The sequence below is a fragment of the Oncorhynchus kisutch genome, unplaced genomic scaffold (genome assembly GCF_002021735.2).
Source record: "Oncorhynchus kisutch isolate 150728-3 unplaced genomic scaffold, Okis_V2 scaffold1625, whole genome shotgun sequence".
In the NCBI taxonomy this organism is placed as follows: domain Eukaryota; kingdom Metazoa; phylum Chordata; class Actinopteri; order Salmoniformes; family Salmonidae; genus Oncorhynchus; species Oncorhynchus kisutch.
In genome coordinates this window covers 9,187-22,178 of record NW_022263570.1, presented here as the reverse complement: position 1 = coordinate 22,178, position 12,992 = coordinate 9,187, and the positions used below count along the sequence as shown (strand labels likewise).

Below are 12,992 nucleotides of genomic sequence, written 5' to 3'. Positions count from 1 at the left end.
CTACAAATTGCACTGGCAATCAACACAGTTCTCAACCAGCTAGCCAAAGGTAGACATTAAACACACAGTATTTCAAAACACAAGGAAGCACTTAAGGTACAATATTTTATTGTTTTACAAGTAATGCAGGGTAGCATGAGCAGCAGCATCTCCCTGGCCGACGCAAAAGCATACAGTGGAAGCTTAAAGAAAGTGTCAGCAACAACTTGGATTTGTCATCTAAAGGATGAATCTACCATTGCAATTCTGTTGATAGATGATTAGTACAAATTATTTCTAAATCAGAACGCAAAGTGCAGGTGAGTGTAAAAGTTGCACATTACATCCCAGTAGACTTCCCTTGTGGCAGAGCTCCTTTAGCAGGTTGTGAGTTTTTAGCAGGTGGGGATATGCTTGGTTCAGAGATGCCAACGTAACTCCAGTCCTTGAGAGTATCTCCGCTATCAAAATGGTATGGTACCACCCAGTGGTGTGGCAGGTTTGGGAGTAGACATTTTTGCCATTCTCATACACAGATTTGTAAATATATTGGGATGAGAACGGACTATTCAACGATGCTGCCTTGAACGCTGCTGGAGCTGAGACATTGGGTGCTTTCATTGTCACCATCAGACCCAAAGTCCTGAGAAACACCACTGCTGCTAAAATCCATGTTGCTTGAGGAGTTGGCCCTCCTGTTCAAGGCCTGTGGCTTCCGCCGAGGCAAGGGCGCCTGTGGCTTCCGCCGAGGCAAGGGCGCCTGTGGCTTCCGCCGAGGCAAGGGCGCCTGTGGCTTCCGCCGAGGCAAGGGCGCCTGTGGCTTCCGCCGAGGCAAGGGCGCCTGTGGCTTCCGCCGAGGCAAGGGCGCCTGTGGCTTCCGCCGAGGCAAGGGCGCCTGTGGCTTCCGCCGAGGCAAGGGCGCCTGTGGCTTCCGCCGAGGCAAGGGCGCCTGTGGCTTCCGCCGAGGCAAGGGCGCCTGTGGCTTCCGCCGAGGCAAGGGCGCCTGTGGCTTCCGCCGAGGCAAGGGCGCCTGTGGCTTCCGCCGAGGCAAGGGCGCCTGTGGCTTCCGCCGAGGCAAGGGCGCCTGTGGCTTCCGCCGAGGCAAGGGCGCCTGTGGCTTCCGCCGAGGCAAGGGCGCCTGTGGCTTCCGCCGAGGCAAGGGCGCCTGTGGCTTCCGCCGAGGCATTTGAACCAGATTTGATGAGGTACCGACCTGATGAGGTACCGTGGCCGGTTTCTTCACCCAAGGTATTTAGGCCAGTCGTGACGCTTGATGAAGCATTGTGGGTGGCCGCTGGCATGGCACTGTGTCCAGTTGCTTCACCTAAGGTATTTGGGCCAGTCGTGACACTTGCTGAGGCATTGTGGGTGACTGCTTCTGAGGCACGGGATCCGGTTGCTCCACCTAAGGTATTTGGGCCAGTCGTGGCGCTTGATGAAGCATTGTGGCCAGTTGCTTCAGATAAGGTATTTAGGCCAGTCGTGACGCTTGATGAAGCATTGTGGCCAGTTGCTTCAGCTAAGGTATTTGGGCCAGTTGTGACACTTGCTGAGGCATTGTGGCCAGTTGCTTCAGCTAAGGTATTTGGGCCAGTTGTGACACTTGCTGAGGCATTGTGGGTGACTGCTTCTGAGGCACGGGATCCGGTTGCTCCACCTAAGGTATTTGGGCCAGTCGTGGCGCTTGATGAAGCATTTTGGCCAGTTGCTTCAGCTAAGGTATTTAGGCCAGTCGTTACGCTTGATGAAGCATTGTGGGTGGCCGCTTCCGAGGCATTATGGGTGGCTTCTGGCATGGCACTGTGTCCAGTTGCTTCCATTACCGAGGCACCATGGCCAGTTGCTTCACCTAAGGCATTTGGGCCAGTCGTGGCACTTGATGAAGCATTGTGGCCAGTTGCTTCAGCTAAGGTATTTAGGCCAGTCGTTACGCTTGATGAAGCATTGTGGGTGGCCGCTTCCGAGGCATTATGGGTGGCTTCTGGCATGGCACTGTGTCCAGTTGCTTCCATTACCGAGGCACCATGGCCAGTTGCTTCACCTAAGGCATTTGGGCCAGTCGTGGCACTTGATGAAGCATTGTGGCCAGTTGCTTCACCTAAGGTATTTGGGCCGGTTGCCACACTTCCAGAGGCATTCTGGGTGGCAGCTTGCGCAGCACTGTGGCCAGTTGCTTCCGCTGCCGAGGCACTATGGCCAGCTGCTTCACCTAAGGCATTTGGGCCAGTCATGGCGCTTGATGAAGCATTGTGGCCAGTTGCTTCAGCTAAGGTATTTAGGCCAGTCGTTACGCTTGATGAAGCATTGTGGGTGGCCACTTCCGAGGCATTATGGGTGGCCGCTGGCATGGCACTGTGTCCAGTTGTTTCCACTACCGAGGCACCATGGCCAGTTGCTTCACCTAAGGTATTTGGGCCAGTCGTGATGCTTGATGAAGCATTGTGGCCAGTTGCTTCAGCTAAGGTATTTGGGCCAGTTGTGACACTTGCTGAGGCATTGTGGGTGACTGCTTCTGAGGCACGGGATCCGGTTGCTCCACCTAAGGTATTTGGGCCAGTCGTGACGCTTGCAGTGGCATTACGGGTGGCTGCTTCACCTGCCGAGGCACGGGATCCGGTAGCTTCACCTGCCGAGGCACGGGATCCGGTAGCTACCGCTGCATTGTGGCCAATTCCTTTTAATTGATTTTGGGGAATATATCTATAATTACCTACGAAAGAAAAGAACGTTTCAAATTGTAAAATGCCATCATTTGAAGTTCTGCTATTTATACAGTGTTACTTTTACTGAATTATATGTGCAGAACAAAACACACCTTTAGGTGGAGGATAACAGGTTATCCCTCCAATTAGCAGGCAACAAATCCAAGAAATTCTAAATAAAAATAAAAACATCCTAGTCAGTTAAATACCTTTAAAACATGGAAGACAAGGGAATCAAACTAGAGCCATACAACTTACCTCAAAGACATTTCAAAACTCACAGCCATTTTTCTCGTCAAATCCTCTCTATTCAGAACTAATGGTAGCCAGAAGCCTTACCAGAAGATCCCTGATATTGTATCTGATTGTCTTTTTTGCTGCGCCTTACAAAGGAATCCTAGACCCTTCTAATCTGGCTGGTTAATTAGGTACATCTGCAAGCCACTGAACATAATTTCCATTGGTCCAATTTCCCAATTGAGATTAGGTGCACTTGATTTCATTCAGCTGGTGTGCTTAAGGGTTTGCGCATTCATGGACAAAGCCAATGGTTTCAAAGAGTGAACTCTACCTACCCAGTGCACTGGGTGAGCTTAATCAAGTGCACCTTTATTTCATGCTAACTAAGATCCTGCCAGGGGATTTTGCAGGTGCACCCTCAGTCGTCCGGTAGAAGTGTGTTGTGCAAAAATATATTTTAGATTTTTCAAAGTAGCCTCACTTTGCCTTGATGACAGCTTTGCACACTCTTGGCATTCTCTCAACCAGCTTCATCTGAAATGCTTTTTCAACAGTCTTGAAGGAGTTCGAACATGTGCTGAGCACTTGTTGGCTGCTTTTCCTTCACTCTATGGTCCAACTCATGCCAAACCATATCAATTGGGTTGAGGTCGGGTGATTGTGGAGGCCAGGTCATCTGATGCAGCCCTCCATCACTCTCCTTCTTGGCCAAATAGACCTTACACAGCCTGGCGATGTGTTGGGTCATTTGTCCTATTGAAAAACAAACGATAGTCCCACTAAGCGCAAACCAGATGGGATAGCGTATAGCTACAGAATAGTGTGGTAGCCATTGTACCTTGAATTCTAAATAAATCACAGACCATGTCACCAGCAAAGCACCCCCACACCATCACACCTAGTCCTCCATGCTTCATGGTGGGAACCAGACATGTGGAGATCATCCGTTCACCTACTCTGTGTCTCACAAAGAATGCATATACAATTTCATCCCGTGTCATGAGTCTTTGGCCAAACAGGCAGTCGACTACAGCAGGCAATTGTGCTAATTTGTGTCAATGTTTGTGAAATGAGTTCCATGTGACACATTATGCTAGCTAAGCTTCCCTGCTAGTGCCTTGCCGGCTTCATCATTGGAACTTAAATGGATCCATTTAAGGTCTGAGTTCTCATACTATGTAGTTAGATGATTTCACCAACAATACTTGGTTTAGAAAAATGGACTTGTTCTTATTTCGACATTATTTAACCAGTTAGCCCAGTTGAGAACAAGTTCTCATTTACAACTGCGACCTGGCCAAGATAAAGCAAAGCAGTGAGGCAAAAGCAACCACACAGATACACATGGGATAAACAAACGTACAGTCAATAATACAATAGAAAAATCTTTATACAGTGTATGCAAATGAAGTAAGGAAGTACGACAATAAATAGGCCAATAGTGACAAAGTAATTACAATTTAGCAATTTACACTGGAGTGATATATGTGCAGATGAGGATGTGCAAGTTGAAATACTGGTGTGCAAAAGACCAGATAAACAAAAACAAACATGGAGATGAGGTAGGTAGTTGGTTGGATGGGCTATTTACAGATGGGCTGTGTACAGCTGCAGCGATCGGTAAGCTGCTCTGATTGCCGATGCTTATAGTTAGTGAGGGAGACATAAGTCTCCAATTTCAGTGACTTTTGCAATTCGTTCCAGTCATTGGCAGCAGAGAACTGGAAGGAAAGGTGGCCAAAGGAGGTGTTGGTTTTGGGGCTGACCAGTGAAATATACCTGCTGGAGCGCGTGCTAGGGTTTGGTGTTGCTATGGTGACCAGTGAGTTGAGATAAGGCGGAGCTATACCTAGCAAAGACTTATAGATGACCTGGAGCCAGTGGGTTTGGCGACGAATATGTAGCGAGGACCAGCCAACAAGAGCATACAGGTAGCAGTGGTTGGTAGTATATGGGCCTTTGGTGACAAAACGGATGGCACTGTGATAGCAAATTGGATGCAGTCTGAGTAGAGTGTTGGAGGCTATTTTGTAAATGACATCACTGAAGTCAAGGATCGGTAGGATAGTCAGTTTTACGAGGGTGTTTGGCAACATGAGTGAAGGAGGCTTTATTGATGTTCTGTTGTCTGTTTGGGAATATCTTTGTTTATTGATAGTTTAAACCGTTCCAGGCATTGTAAAGATCAAAGTACACTGAATCCACTTTTTAAGACGCTGTGGATCGATTAATGCACTTGCAGGAAGAATGAGCTATAGGTTAAAAATCTATTGACGCTCATGTGAATCAATATGGGAAACAACAACAAAAATCTATACATTTAAGCTAGAAATATCAGGTTTTTGCATGGGCTGCTTAATCCACTTTATCTGCCTGCCCATGTCGCCCTTCCGCATCTGGTGTACGGGGCCGAGCTACAGCTGAGTTTGTCAGACCATGTGACATAACTGAACTCCATCTTCTCACGAAAGCGTCTGTGGCGTCTGAACGGTTTGGCCTACAAACTATTATGACCGCTATGGAAAGGGGAGACTCACAAACATGGTTCCGTTTTGCTCTACGACCCCAACAAGTTTCACGTACTCATCTGAAGGTAACCCATACAAACTAATGGAAGTATGGAGGTAGTTGTGCCAACATACATAAAGGGTTAAATATGTGCCATCACCAAGATAATGGATAGACTACAAAACTTCTCCATTAATGAAAAGGTGTTATTCAATGTGTTTCTGTGGGCTATGGTAGCAAAGGCAAAATTCTATATTTTATCAAAACATTGCGATAAAATGTTGATAGCTAAAAGTGTCCCAAAGATTCATGCAGCTAATTGATCATGGTTGAACCTTTAAAACAATTCCTTATGTTAGCTTAGTACTCTCCCTAAGGCTCAGCCTGAGGTTGATGAATAAGTCTGGACAGGCAGTTAACCCACTGTTCCTAGGCCGTCGTTGAAAATAAGAATTTGTTGTTGACTTGCCTAGTTAAAGGTAAAATAAAAAAATAAAATTCAGCCGCAACAGCATTAATGAGGTCAGAAACTGATGTTGATTGATTAGGCCTGGCTCGCAGTTGACGTTCCAATTCATCCCAAAGGTGTTCGATAGGGTTGAGGTCACGGCTCTTCGCAGGCCCATCAAATTATTCCATACCAAACTGTTTTTGTATGGACCTTGCGTTGTGCACAGGGGCATTGTCATGCTGAAACGGCAAAGGGCCTTCCCCCAAACTGTTGCCACAGTTGGAACCACAGAATTGTCTAGAATGTTACTGTACGCTATAGCGTTAAGATTTCCATTCACTGGAACAAAGCGGTCTTGCCCAAGCCACCAAAAACAGCCCCAGACCATTATTCCTCCACCAAACTTTAGTTGGCACTATGCAAATCCAAATCAAATCTAATTGTATTTGTCACATACACATGGTTATCAGATGTTAATGCGAGTGTAGCGAAATGCTTGTGCTTCTAGTTCCGACAATGCAGTAATAACCAACAAGTAATCTAGTTGCTTCTGCGGCATTTGAGCAGGATGCCACACTTGCTGAGGAATGGTGGGTGAATTTGGGATGGATGCCTCACTTGCTTCTGCTGCTGAGACATGGCAGTCAGTTGTTTCTGCTGCATTCAAGCTGGACTCCACACTTGCAAAGGCATGGCGGTCGGTTGCATCTGCCGCCGAGTCTCAGTGGCCGGTTGCTTTTGTTGCTGGGGCATTTAAACCAGATGTCACACTTGTTGGGGAATAGGGGCCCGTTGATTCTGCTGCTGCGGCATTTGAGCCAGATGCCACAGTTGCTGGGGATTTGGAGCTTTATACCACACTCGCGGAGGTTGCTTAGGTTGCTTTTGCATCAGAGCTGGATGCCACACTTGCTGAGGCTTCTGTGGCATGCAACTGGTTGCTTCTGGTGCTGAGGCATGGCAGTCAGTTGCTTCTGCGGCATTTGAGCACGATGCCACACTTGCTGAGGAATGGGGGCCAGTTGCTTCTGCTGCTGGCTGAATTTGGGCTGGATGCCTCACTTGCTAAGGCTTCTGTTGCATGGCAGTTGGTTGCTTCAGCTGCTGAGACATTGTAGCTGGTTGCTTCTGCCGAGGCGTGCATGGGAGCCGGTTCCTTTTGTGTGCTGGGACACAAGAGACAGTTTAGTTTCTTTAACTAGGCAAGTCAGTTAAGAACAAATTCTTATTTACAGTGACCGGCTACTTGTAAAGCCCACCGGTCAAACCCTCCCCTAACCCGGACGACGCTGGGGCAATTGCGCGCTGCCCTATGGGACTCCCGATCACAGCCATTTGTGATACAGCCCTGATTGAACCCGGGTCTGTAGCGACGCCTCTAGCGCTGCGATGCAGTGCCTTAGACCGCTGCACCACTCGGGAGGGGAGGCCTTCTTGCTGGGGCATAGGAGCCGGTTCCTTTTGTTGCTTTAGAATAGGAGCTGGTGTCTTTTTATATCGATAAGTACCTAGGAACCAAGACAATTCAGCATAGTAAAATGCCATCATTTAATAAGTTATTGGCACTATACAAAGTGTTATTTTAACTGAATTACTTTGTGCTATACAAACACACCTTTGGGTGGAGGATAGCAGGTTCTCTCTCCAATTAACAGGCAACAAATCCAAGAAATATTAAAAATGTTTTTTATCCTAGTCAGTTAAAAACACAGCTACCTGTAAAACCTGGAAGAGAAGAGGAAACCAACCACAGCGCGTAGTGAACATGGCTGAGGTGCACCCATGACCAGCTCTGAAAACAGATTGCATAGCGGAGAAGGTACGGTGGGATTCGAAATGGTCGGTAATCTGTTTGCTGACGTGGCTTTCAAAGACCTTAGATAGGCAGGGTAGGATAGATTTAGGTCTGTAGCAATTTGGGTCTAGAGGATCGTGGACCAATTCAATGGTTTTATAGAGGGAAATCTAACTATCCATTGCCCTGGGTGAGCTTAATCAAGAGCACTTTTTAATGCAGGCTAATGAAGTTCCTGCCAGGGGCTTTTGCAGGTGCAACCTCAGTGGTCCGGTAGAAATGTGTTGTGCAAAAAGGTTGCACACACATTGAGATCGTGTCCAAAAATTCCATACTGTGACAAATTAAATGAAGTTGTCTGTTGACGTATGCTAGACAAGAGATTGTCCAAAAGCAAAGTGCAACTTCTTGTAGAAAATTCAATGCATATACAATTTCATTCATGTTCATGAGTCTGGCCAAACAGAGTCAACTACAACAGGCAAATATGTCAAGTCCAAAAGTCCTGGGTGACATCTTATGCTAGCTAAACTGTCATGTTAGTGCCTACCAGCTTCCTCTTTGGAACTTAATGGATCCATTTAAGGGCCTAATTCTCATACTACGCAGTTCGATTATTAATTGGTAAAGAAAAATGTGCATGTTTAAAGACAGTCTATACAGAATACATTTGTTAATTGATCGGTTAAACCGTGCCAGGCATTGTAGAAATCAAATACACCGAATCTATTCCATAGGAGCCTGTGGTACAATAAATGGACTAGGAGGAATGGGCTACAGGTGAAGAGTATTGAGGCAGTCAAAGTAAAAGGCCCATCAAAATCCAGTTGAAGCTAGAACATTTTTAATGGGCTGCGTCTCAATCCACTGCATCCGCCTGTCGCCCTTACGCATCTGCGGTGGACAGGGGCCGAGCTACGGTGGTGTTGGTCAGACACCCCAAAAATGCAGTCTCAAAAACATCTATAGCTTCAGAACGGTTTGGCCTACAAACTGACCATTATGGGAAATTGACTCCCGAACATAGTTACATTTCCCTCTATGACCCCACAATTGTAAGACAGGTAACCCATACAAACAGAAGTATGGAGGTAGATGTGCCAACAGGGGTTGAAGCATCCAAAATAACATTTGAGTCAACTAGATATGGAAGACTCCTAAACTGATTTGACCCTTTGCTATTTGTGGTATGGGCTATAGTATAAGGCCAAATGCAAGTTTGAAACTAAATGGTCACTCAATTCTAGTAGCTAAATGAGCCATGGTCTGACCATCTAAAAACCATTCCCTATATGTTAGCTTACTGAGGTTGAAGACAGTCTCACTGTATACAATGCATGCCTACATCTAAAGTATGAACATATGAAGAATGTCTGACAACTCACCCCTTGACAAATGTAGACCCAAGCTTTTATTTTGAACAGCCAGTAGCAAAGGTAAAAGACTAGAAAAACAAAGAATTAACTGGGCAGTCATTTTTACTACAGACTGCACACCACCTGTTCTCAATTAGCAAGCAATGGACATGAGAACCATTATTTCACAGAGACATTTTTGAAAGTAGCACTGTTCATGTACTCCCTCACGCTAGAGTAGCAAGAGCACCAGATACTTCCTGGTCAAAACAAAAGCAGAAAGAAATGCAGTGTCAGCAACACAGAATGTTAAGTAACAAATGTCAAAAACAATTCTCACCATTAGCTTCTAGAGGATGAATCCATTACATTTTCCTGTTGAAAGATATATGGTTAGTACAAAGGACTTCAAATTCAGAGAGCAAAGTTCAGAGCAGGTTAAAGTGAACCATTACCTTGCAGAATCCTTCACTAGTGATGGATATACGCTTGGTGCACCAGTACGAACAAAACTGTCCTTGGGAGCATTTCCACTGTCAACAGGCATAGCGTCCCTAGGAGTGTAGCGGGTTAGGGAGAATACAGTCCTGCCATTCCCGTAGTGCGATTTGGAACTGTAGGAATAGATTGGGATGACACCCGACTGTTCAACGATGCTGGCCTGAGTGCTACTAGAGGCACCATCATCAGTGCTTTCGTAGTGATTCTGCTGAGACATTGGGGCCAGTTGCTTCTGGGGCATTTGAGCTACATGCCATAATTGCTGAGGCATGGGGGTCAGTTGGTGCTGTGGCATGGCAGTGTGTTGCTTCCGCTGCTGGGACATTTGAGCTGGATACCACACTTGCTGGGGTACGGCGGTCGGTTGCTCCTGCGGTAGAGGCGTTGAGGCCGGTTGCTTCTGCTGCTGGGGAAATTCAGCTGGATGCCATACTTGCTGATGCGTATGCGGCATGGCGGTCACCGCAGCGACTTGCTTCTGGACCATTTTAGCTGGATACCACACGTCGTGAGGCTGCTGGGGCATAGGGGCCGGTTGCTTCTGTGCCCGATGCCACACTTGCTGAAGCATGGCAGCCGGTTGCTTATGCTGCTGGGGCACTTGAGCGGATTGCCACAGTTGTGGTGGATTGGCGGTCAGTTCGTTCTGCGGTAGATGCATAGTGAATGGTTGCTTCTGCTCCTGGAGAAATTGATCTGGATGCCACAATTGCTGAGGTGGCTGGGGCATGGCGGTCGGTTCAATTTGCTGCTGAGGTTCAGTAGCTGGTTGCTTTTGCTGCTGAGGCATTTGAGCTGGATGCCATACTTGCGGGGGCATGGTGGCCTGTTGCTTCTGTGGTTGAGGCATTGGGGCCAGTTGTTTCTGCTGCTGGGGCATTTGAGCTGGATGCCACTCTTGCTGGGGCATGGCGGTCGGTTGCTTCTGTGGTAGAGGCATGGAGGCCAGATGCTTCTGGGGCATTTGAGCTGGATACCTCACTTGCTGGGGTATGGTGGCCAGTTCCTGTTGCTGCTGGGGAATGTGCATTGGATGCCACACTTGCTGAGGTTGCTGGTGTATGGCGGTCAGTTCCTTCTGCGGTAAAAGCATTAGGGCTGGCTGCTTCTGCTGCTGGGGAAATTGAGCTGGATACCACTCTTGAGGCATGGTGGTCAGTTCCTTCTGCTGCTGAGTTGCAGCTGCTTGTTGCTTCTGGACCATTTTAGCTGGATACCACACGTCATGAGGCTGCTGGGGAATGGGGGCCAGTTGCCACAATTGCTGAAGCTTGGCAGCCGGTTGCTTATGCTGCTGGGGAATTTGAGCGGATTGCCACAGTTGTGGTGGAATGGCGGTCAGTTCCTTCTGCAGTTGACGAAATTTGGCTGGATGCCACTGAGGTTCAGCGGTTGGTTGCTTCTGGGGCATTTGAGCTGGATACCACACTTGCTGAGGTAGCTGGGGCATGGCGGTCGGTTCAATTTGCTGCTGAGGTTCAGCGGCCGGTTGCTTCTGCAGCTGGGGCTTTTGAGCTGGATACCATGCTTGCTGGGGCATGGTGGCCGGTTCTTTCTGCTGCTGAGGTTCAGCAGCCGGTTGCTTCTGCAGCTGGGGCTTTTGAGCTGGAGACCACATTTGCTGGGCCAAGGCGGTCGGTTGCTTCTGCTGCTGGGGTTCAGTGGTTGGTTGGTTCTGGGGCATTTTAGCTGGATACCACACTTGCTGAGGTTGCTGGTGTATGGCGGTCAGTTCCTTCTGCGGTAAAAGCATTAGGGCTGGTTGCTTCTGGGGAAATTGAGCTGGATGCCACTCTTGGGGCATGGTGGTCAGTTCCTTCTGCTGCTGAGTTGCAGCTGCTTGTTGCTTCTGGACCATTTTAGCTGGATACCACGCGTCATGAGGCTGCTGGGGAATGGGGGCCAGTTGCCACACTTGCTGAAGCTTGGCAGCCGGTTGCTTATGCTGCTGGGGAATTTGAGCGGATTGCCACAGTTGTGGTGGAATGGCGGTCAGTTCCTTCTGCAGTTGACGCATTTGGACGGGTTGCTCCTGGGGAAATTTGGCTGGATGCCACTGAGGTTCAGCGGTTGGTTGCTTCTGGGGCATTTGAGCTGGATACCACACTTGCTGAGGTTGCTGGGGCATGGCGGTCAGTTCAATCTGCTCCTGAGGATCAGCGGCCAGTTGCTTCTGGGTCTTAGCTGGATACCACACTTGCTGGGGCATGGCAGTCAGTTGCTTCAGCAGCATTTGAGCTGGATGCAACACTTGCTGAGGTTGCTGGGTTATGGAGGCCGGTTCCTTCTGCTGCCGAGGTTCAGTAGCCGGTTGCTTTTGCTGCTGGGGCAATTGAGCTGGATGCCACAGTTGCTGGTGCACGGTGGCCGGTTGCTTCTGCTGCATTTGAGCTGGATACCATGCTTTCTGACCCATAGCTGTTGGTTGTTTCTGCGGTATAGGCATTGGAGCCGGTTGCTTCTGGGGCATGGTGGTCAGTTCCGTCTGCTGCTGAGGACCAGTAGCTGGTTGCTTTTGCTGCTGAGGAATTTGAACTGGATACCACACTTGCTGAGGTAGCTGGGGTATGGAGGCGTGTTCCTTCTGATGCTGAAGTTCAGTAACTGGTTGCTTCTGGGGCATTTGAGTTGGATACCACATTTTCTGAGGTGCCTGGGGCATGGGGGCCAGTTGCTTTTGCAGAATGGCTGCCAGATGTTTCTGTTGCTCTTCGGTCAGCTGCGCTTGCAATTGAGCTGTTGGAGAGTTGTAATTACCATATCCTTTAGACCTAAGTGGGCCTGTATAGAGCCATGCTGCATCAGAACCTGGTGCAGGATACCCATCACCTAGGTTAGATAAAGAAAAAGTAAAATGCCAGCCTTTGAAGTTATTGGTACCACAACTGTTACTTGAAATGAATGTGTAGAAACTCACTTGATGTAGAACAGGTTATCCCGCCAATTAGCAGGCAACAAAGCCAAGAAACTCTTAAAAAAAAAAGAAGAAAGTCTGTTATAAAACACAGCTACCTGTAACACCTGAAGGACAAGGGAAACAAACTAGAGCAATACTTTTAAAAACCTACCTGAAAGCGATTCCAATCATCACGGCCATTTTGCACCTCAAAAGCTCCCCAGTATTCAGAACTAATGGCTGGTATAAGCCCTAGCATAATATCCCTTATGCTGTATCTGCAAGCTTTTTTGGTTGCTCCTTTTAAACAAATCCCAGACCCTTCTAATGTCATTGGCTAATTAAGGACAGCTGTAATCCCTGAACTACATTTGATTCCTAATTCCAAATTGACCCCTAAAACCTACACCCTGGCCTAAACTTCTGTGCATCAGAAATTATTGAATAGGTATAAGCAATATGGCAACAATTGCATCCAGCCTATCAGAATGCAAGGTGATGCAATTACCATATTGCTATAACCTATCTGATTGTTTCAAATGCCCATAAGTGACTAAGTGGTAGG

The 12,992-nt window shown here is 47.8% G+C and overlaps 2 protein-coding genes across 7 annotated transcripts in view; both read right to left on the bottom strand.

Moving 5' to 3' along the window:
• The window catches only part of LOC109876743 (autotransporter adhesin BpaC-like), a gene marked incomplete at its 3' end in the record, with an annotated part of 28,250 nt that extends 25,175 nt beyond the window's left edge, over positions 1–3,075 (bottom strand). The window contains exons 1-3 of the mRNA XM_031818797.1: positions 2,940–3,075; positions 2,795–2,853; positions 2,465–2,689 (exon numbers count right to left, since the gene is read on the bottom strand). Coding sequence (XP_031674657.1) covers positions 2,465–2,689; positions 2,795–2,853; positions 2,940–2,968 — 313 coding nt within the window. The remainder of the gene's footprint in view (positions 1–2,464; positions 2,690–2,794; positions 2,854–2,939) is intronic.
• LOC109887149 (chromatin modification-related protein eaf-1-like) overlaps positions 1–12,733 on the bottom strand; it is a 29,477-nt gene extending 16,744 nt beyond the window's left edge. For 2 of the 6 annotated variants that reach the window (XR_004208338.1, XR_004208337.1), the window contains exons 1-4: positions 12,600–12,733; positions 12,449–12,501; positions 9,486–12,393; positions 9,371–9,405 (exon numbers count right to left, since the gene is read on the bottom strand). Coding sequence is in view for 2 of the 6 variants with exons in the window: in XM_031818795.1 (XP_031674655.1) it covers positions 9,396–9,405; positions 9,486–12,393; positions 12,449–12,501; positions 12,600–12,628 (3,000 nt within the window). In the remaining 4 variants the exon portion in view is untranslated. Of the gene's footprint in view, positions 1–9,062; positions 9,291–9,370; positions 9,406–9,485; positions 12,394–12,448; positions 12,502–12,599 lie in introns of those variants that run through there. The other 4 variants (XR_004208340.1, XM_031818795.1, XM_031818796.1 and 1 more) reach the window with 4 other exon arrangements.
• Positions 12,734–12,992: the final 259 nt, after the last annotated feature.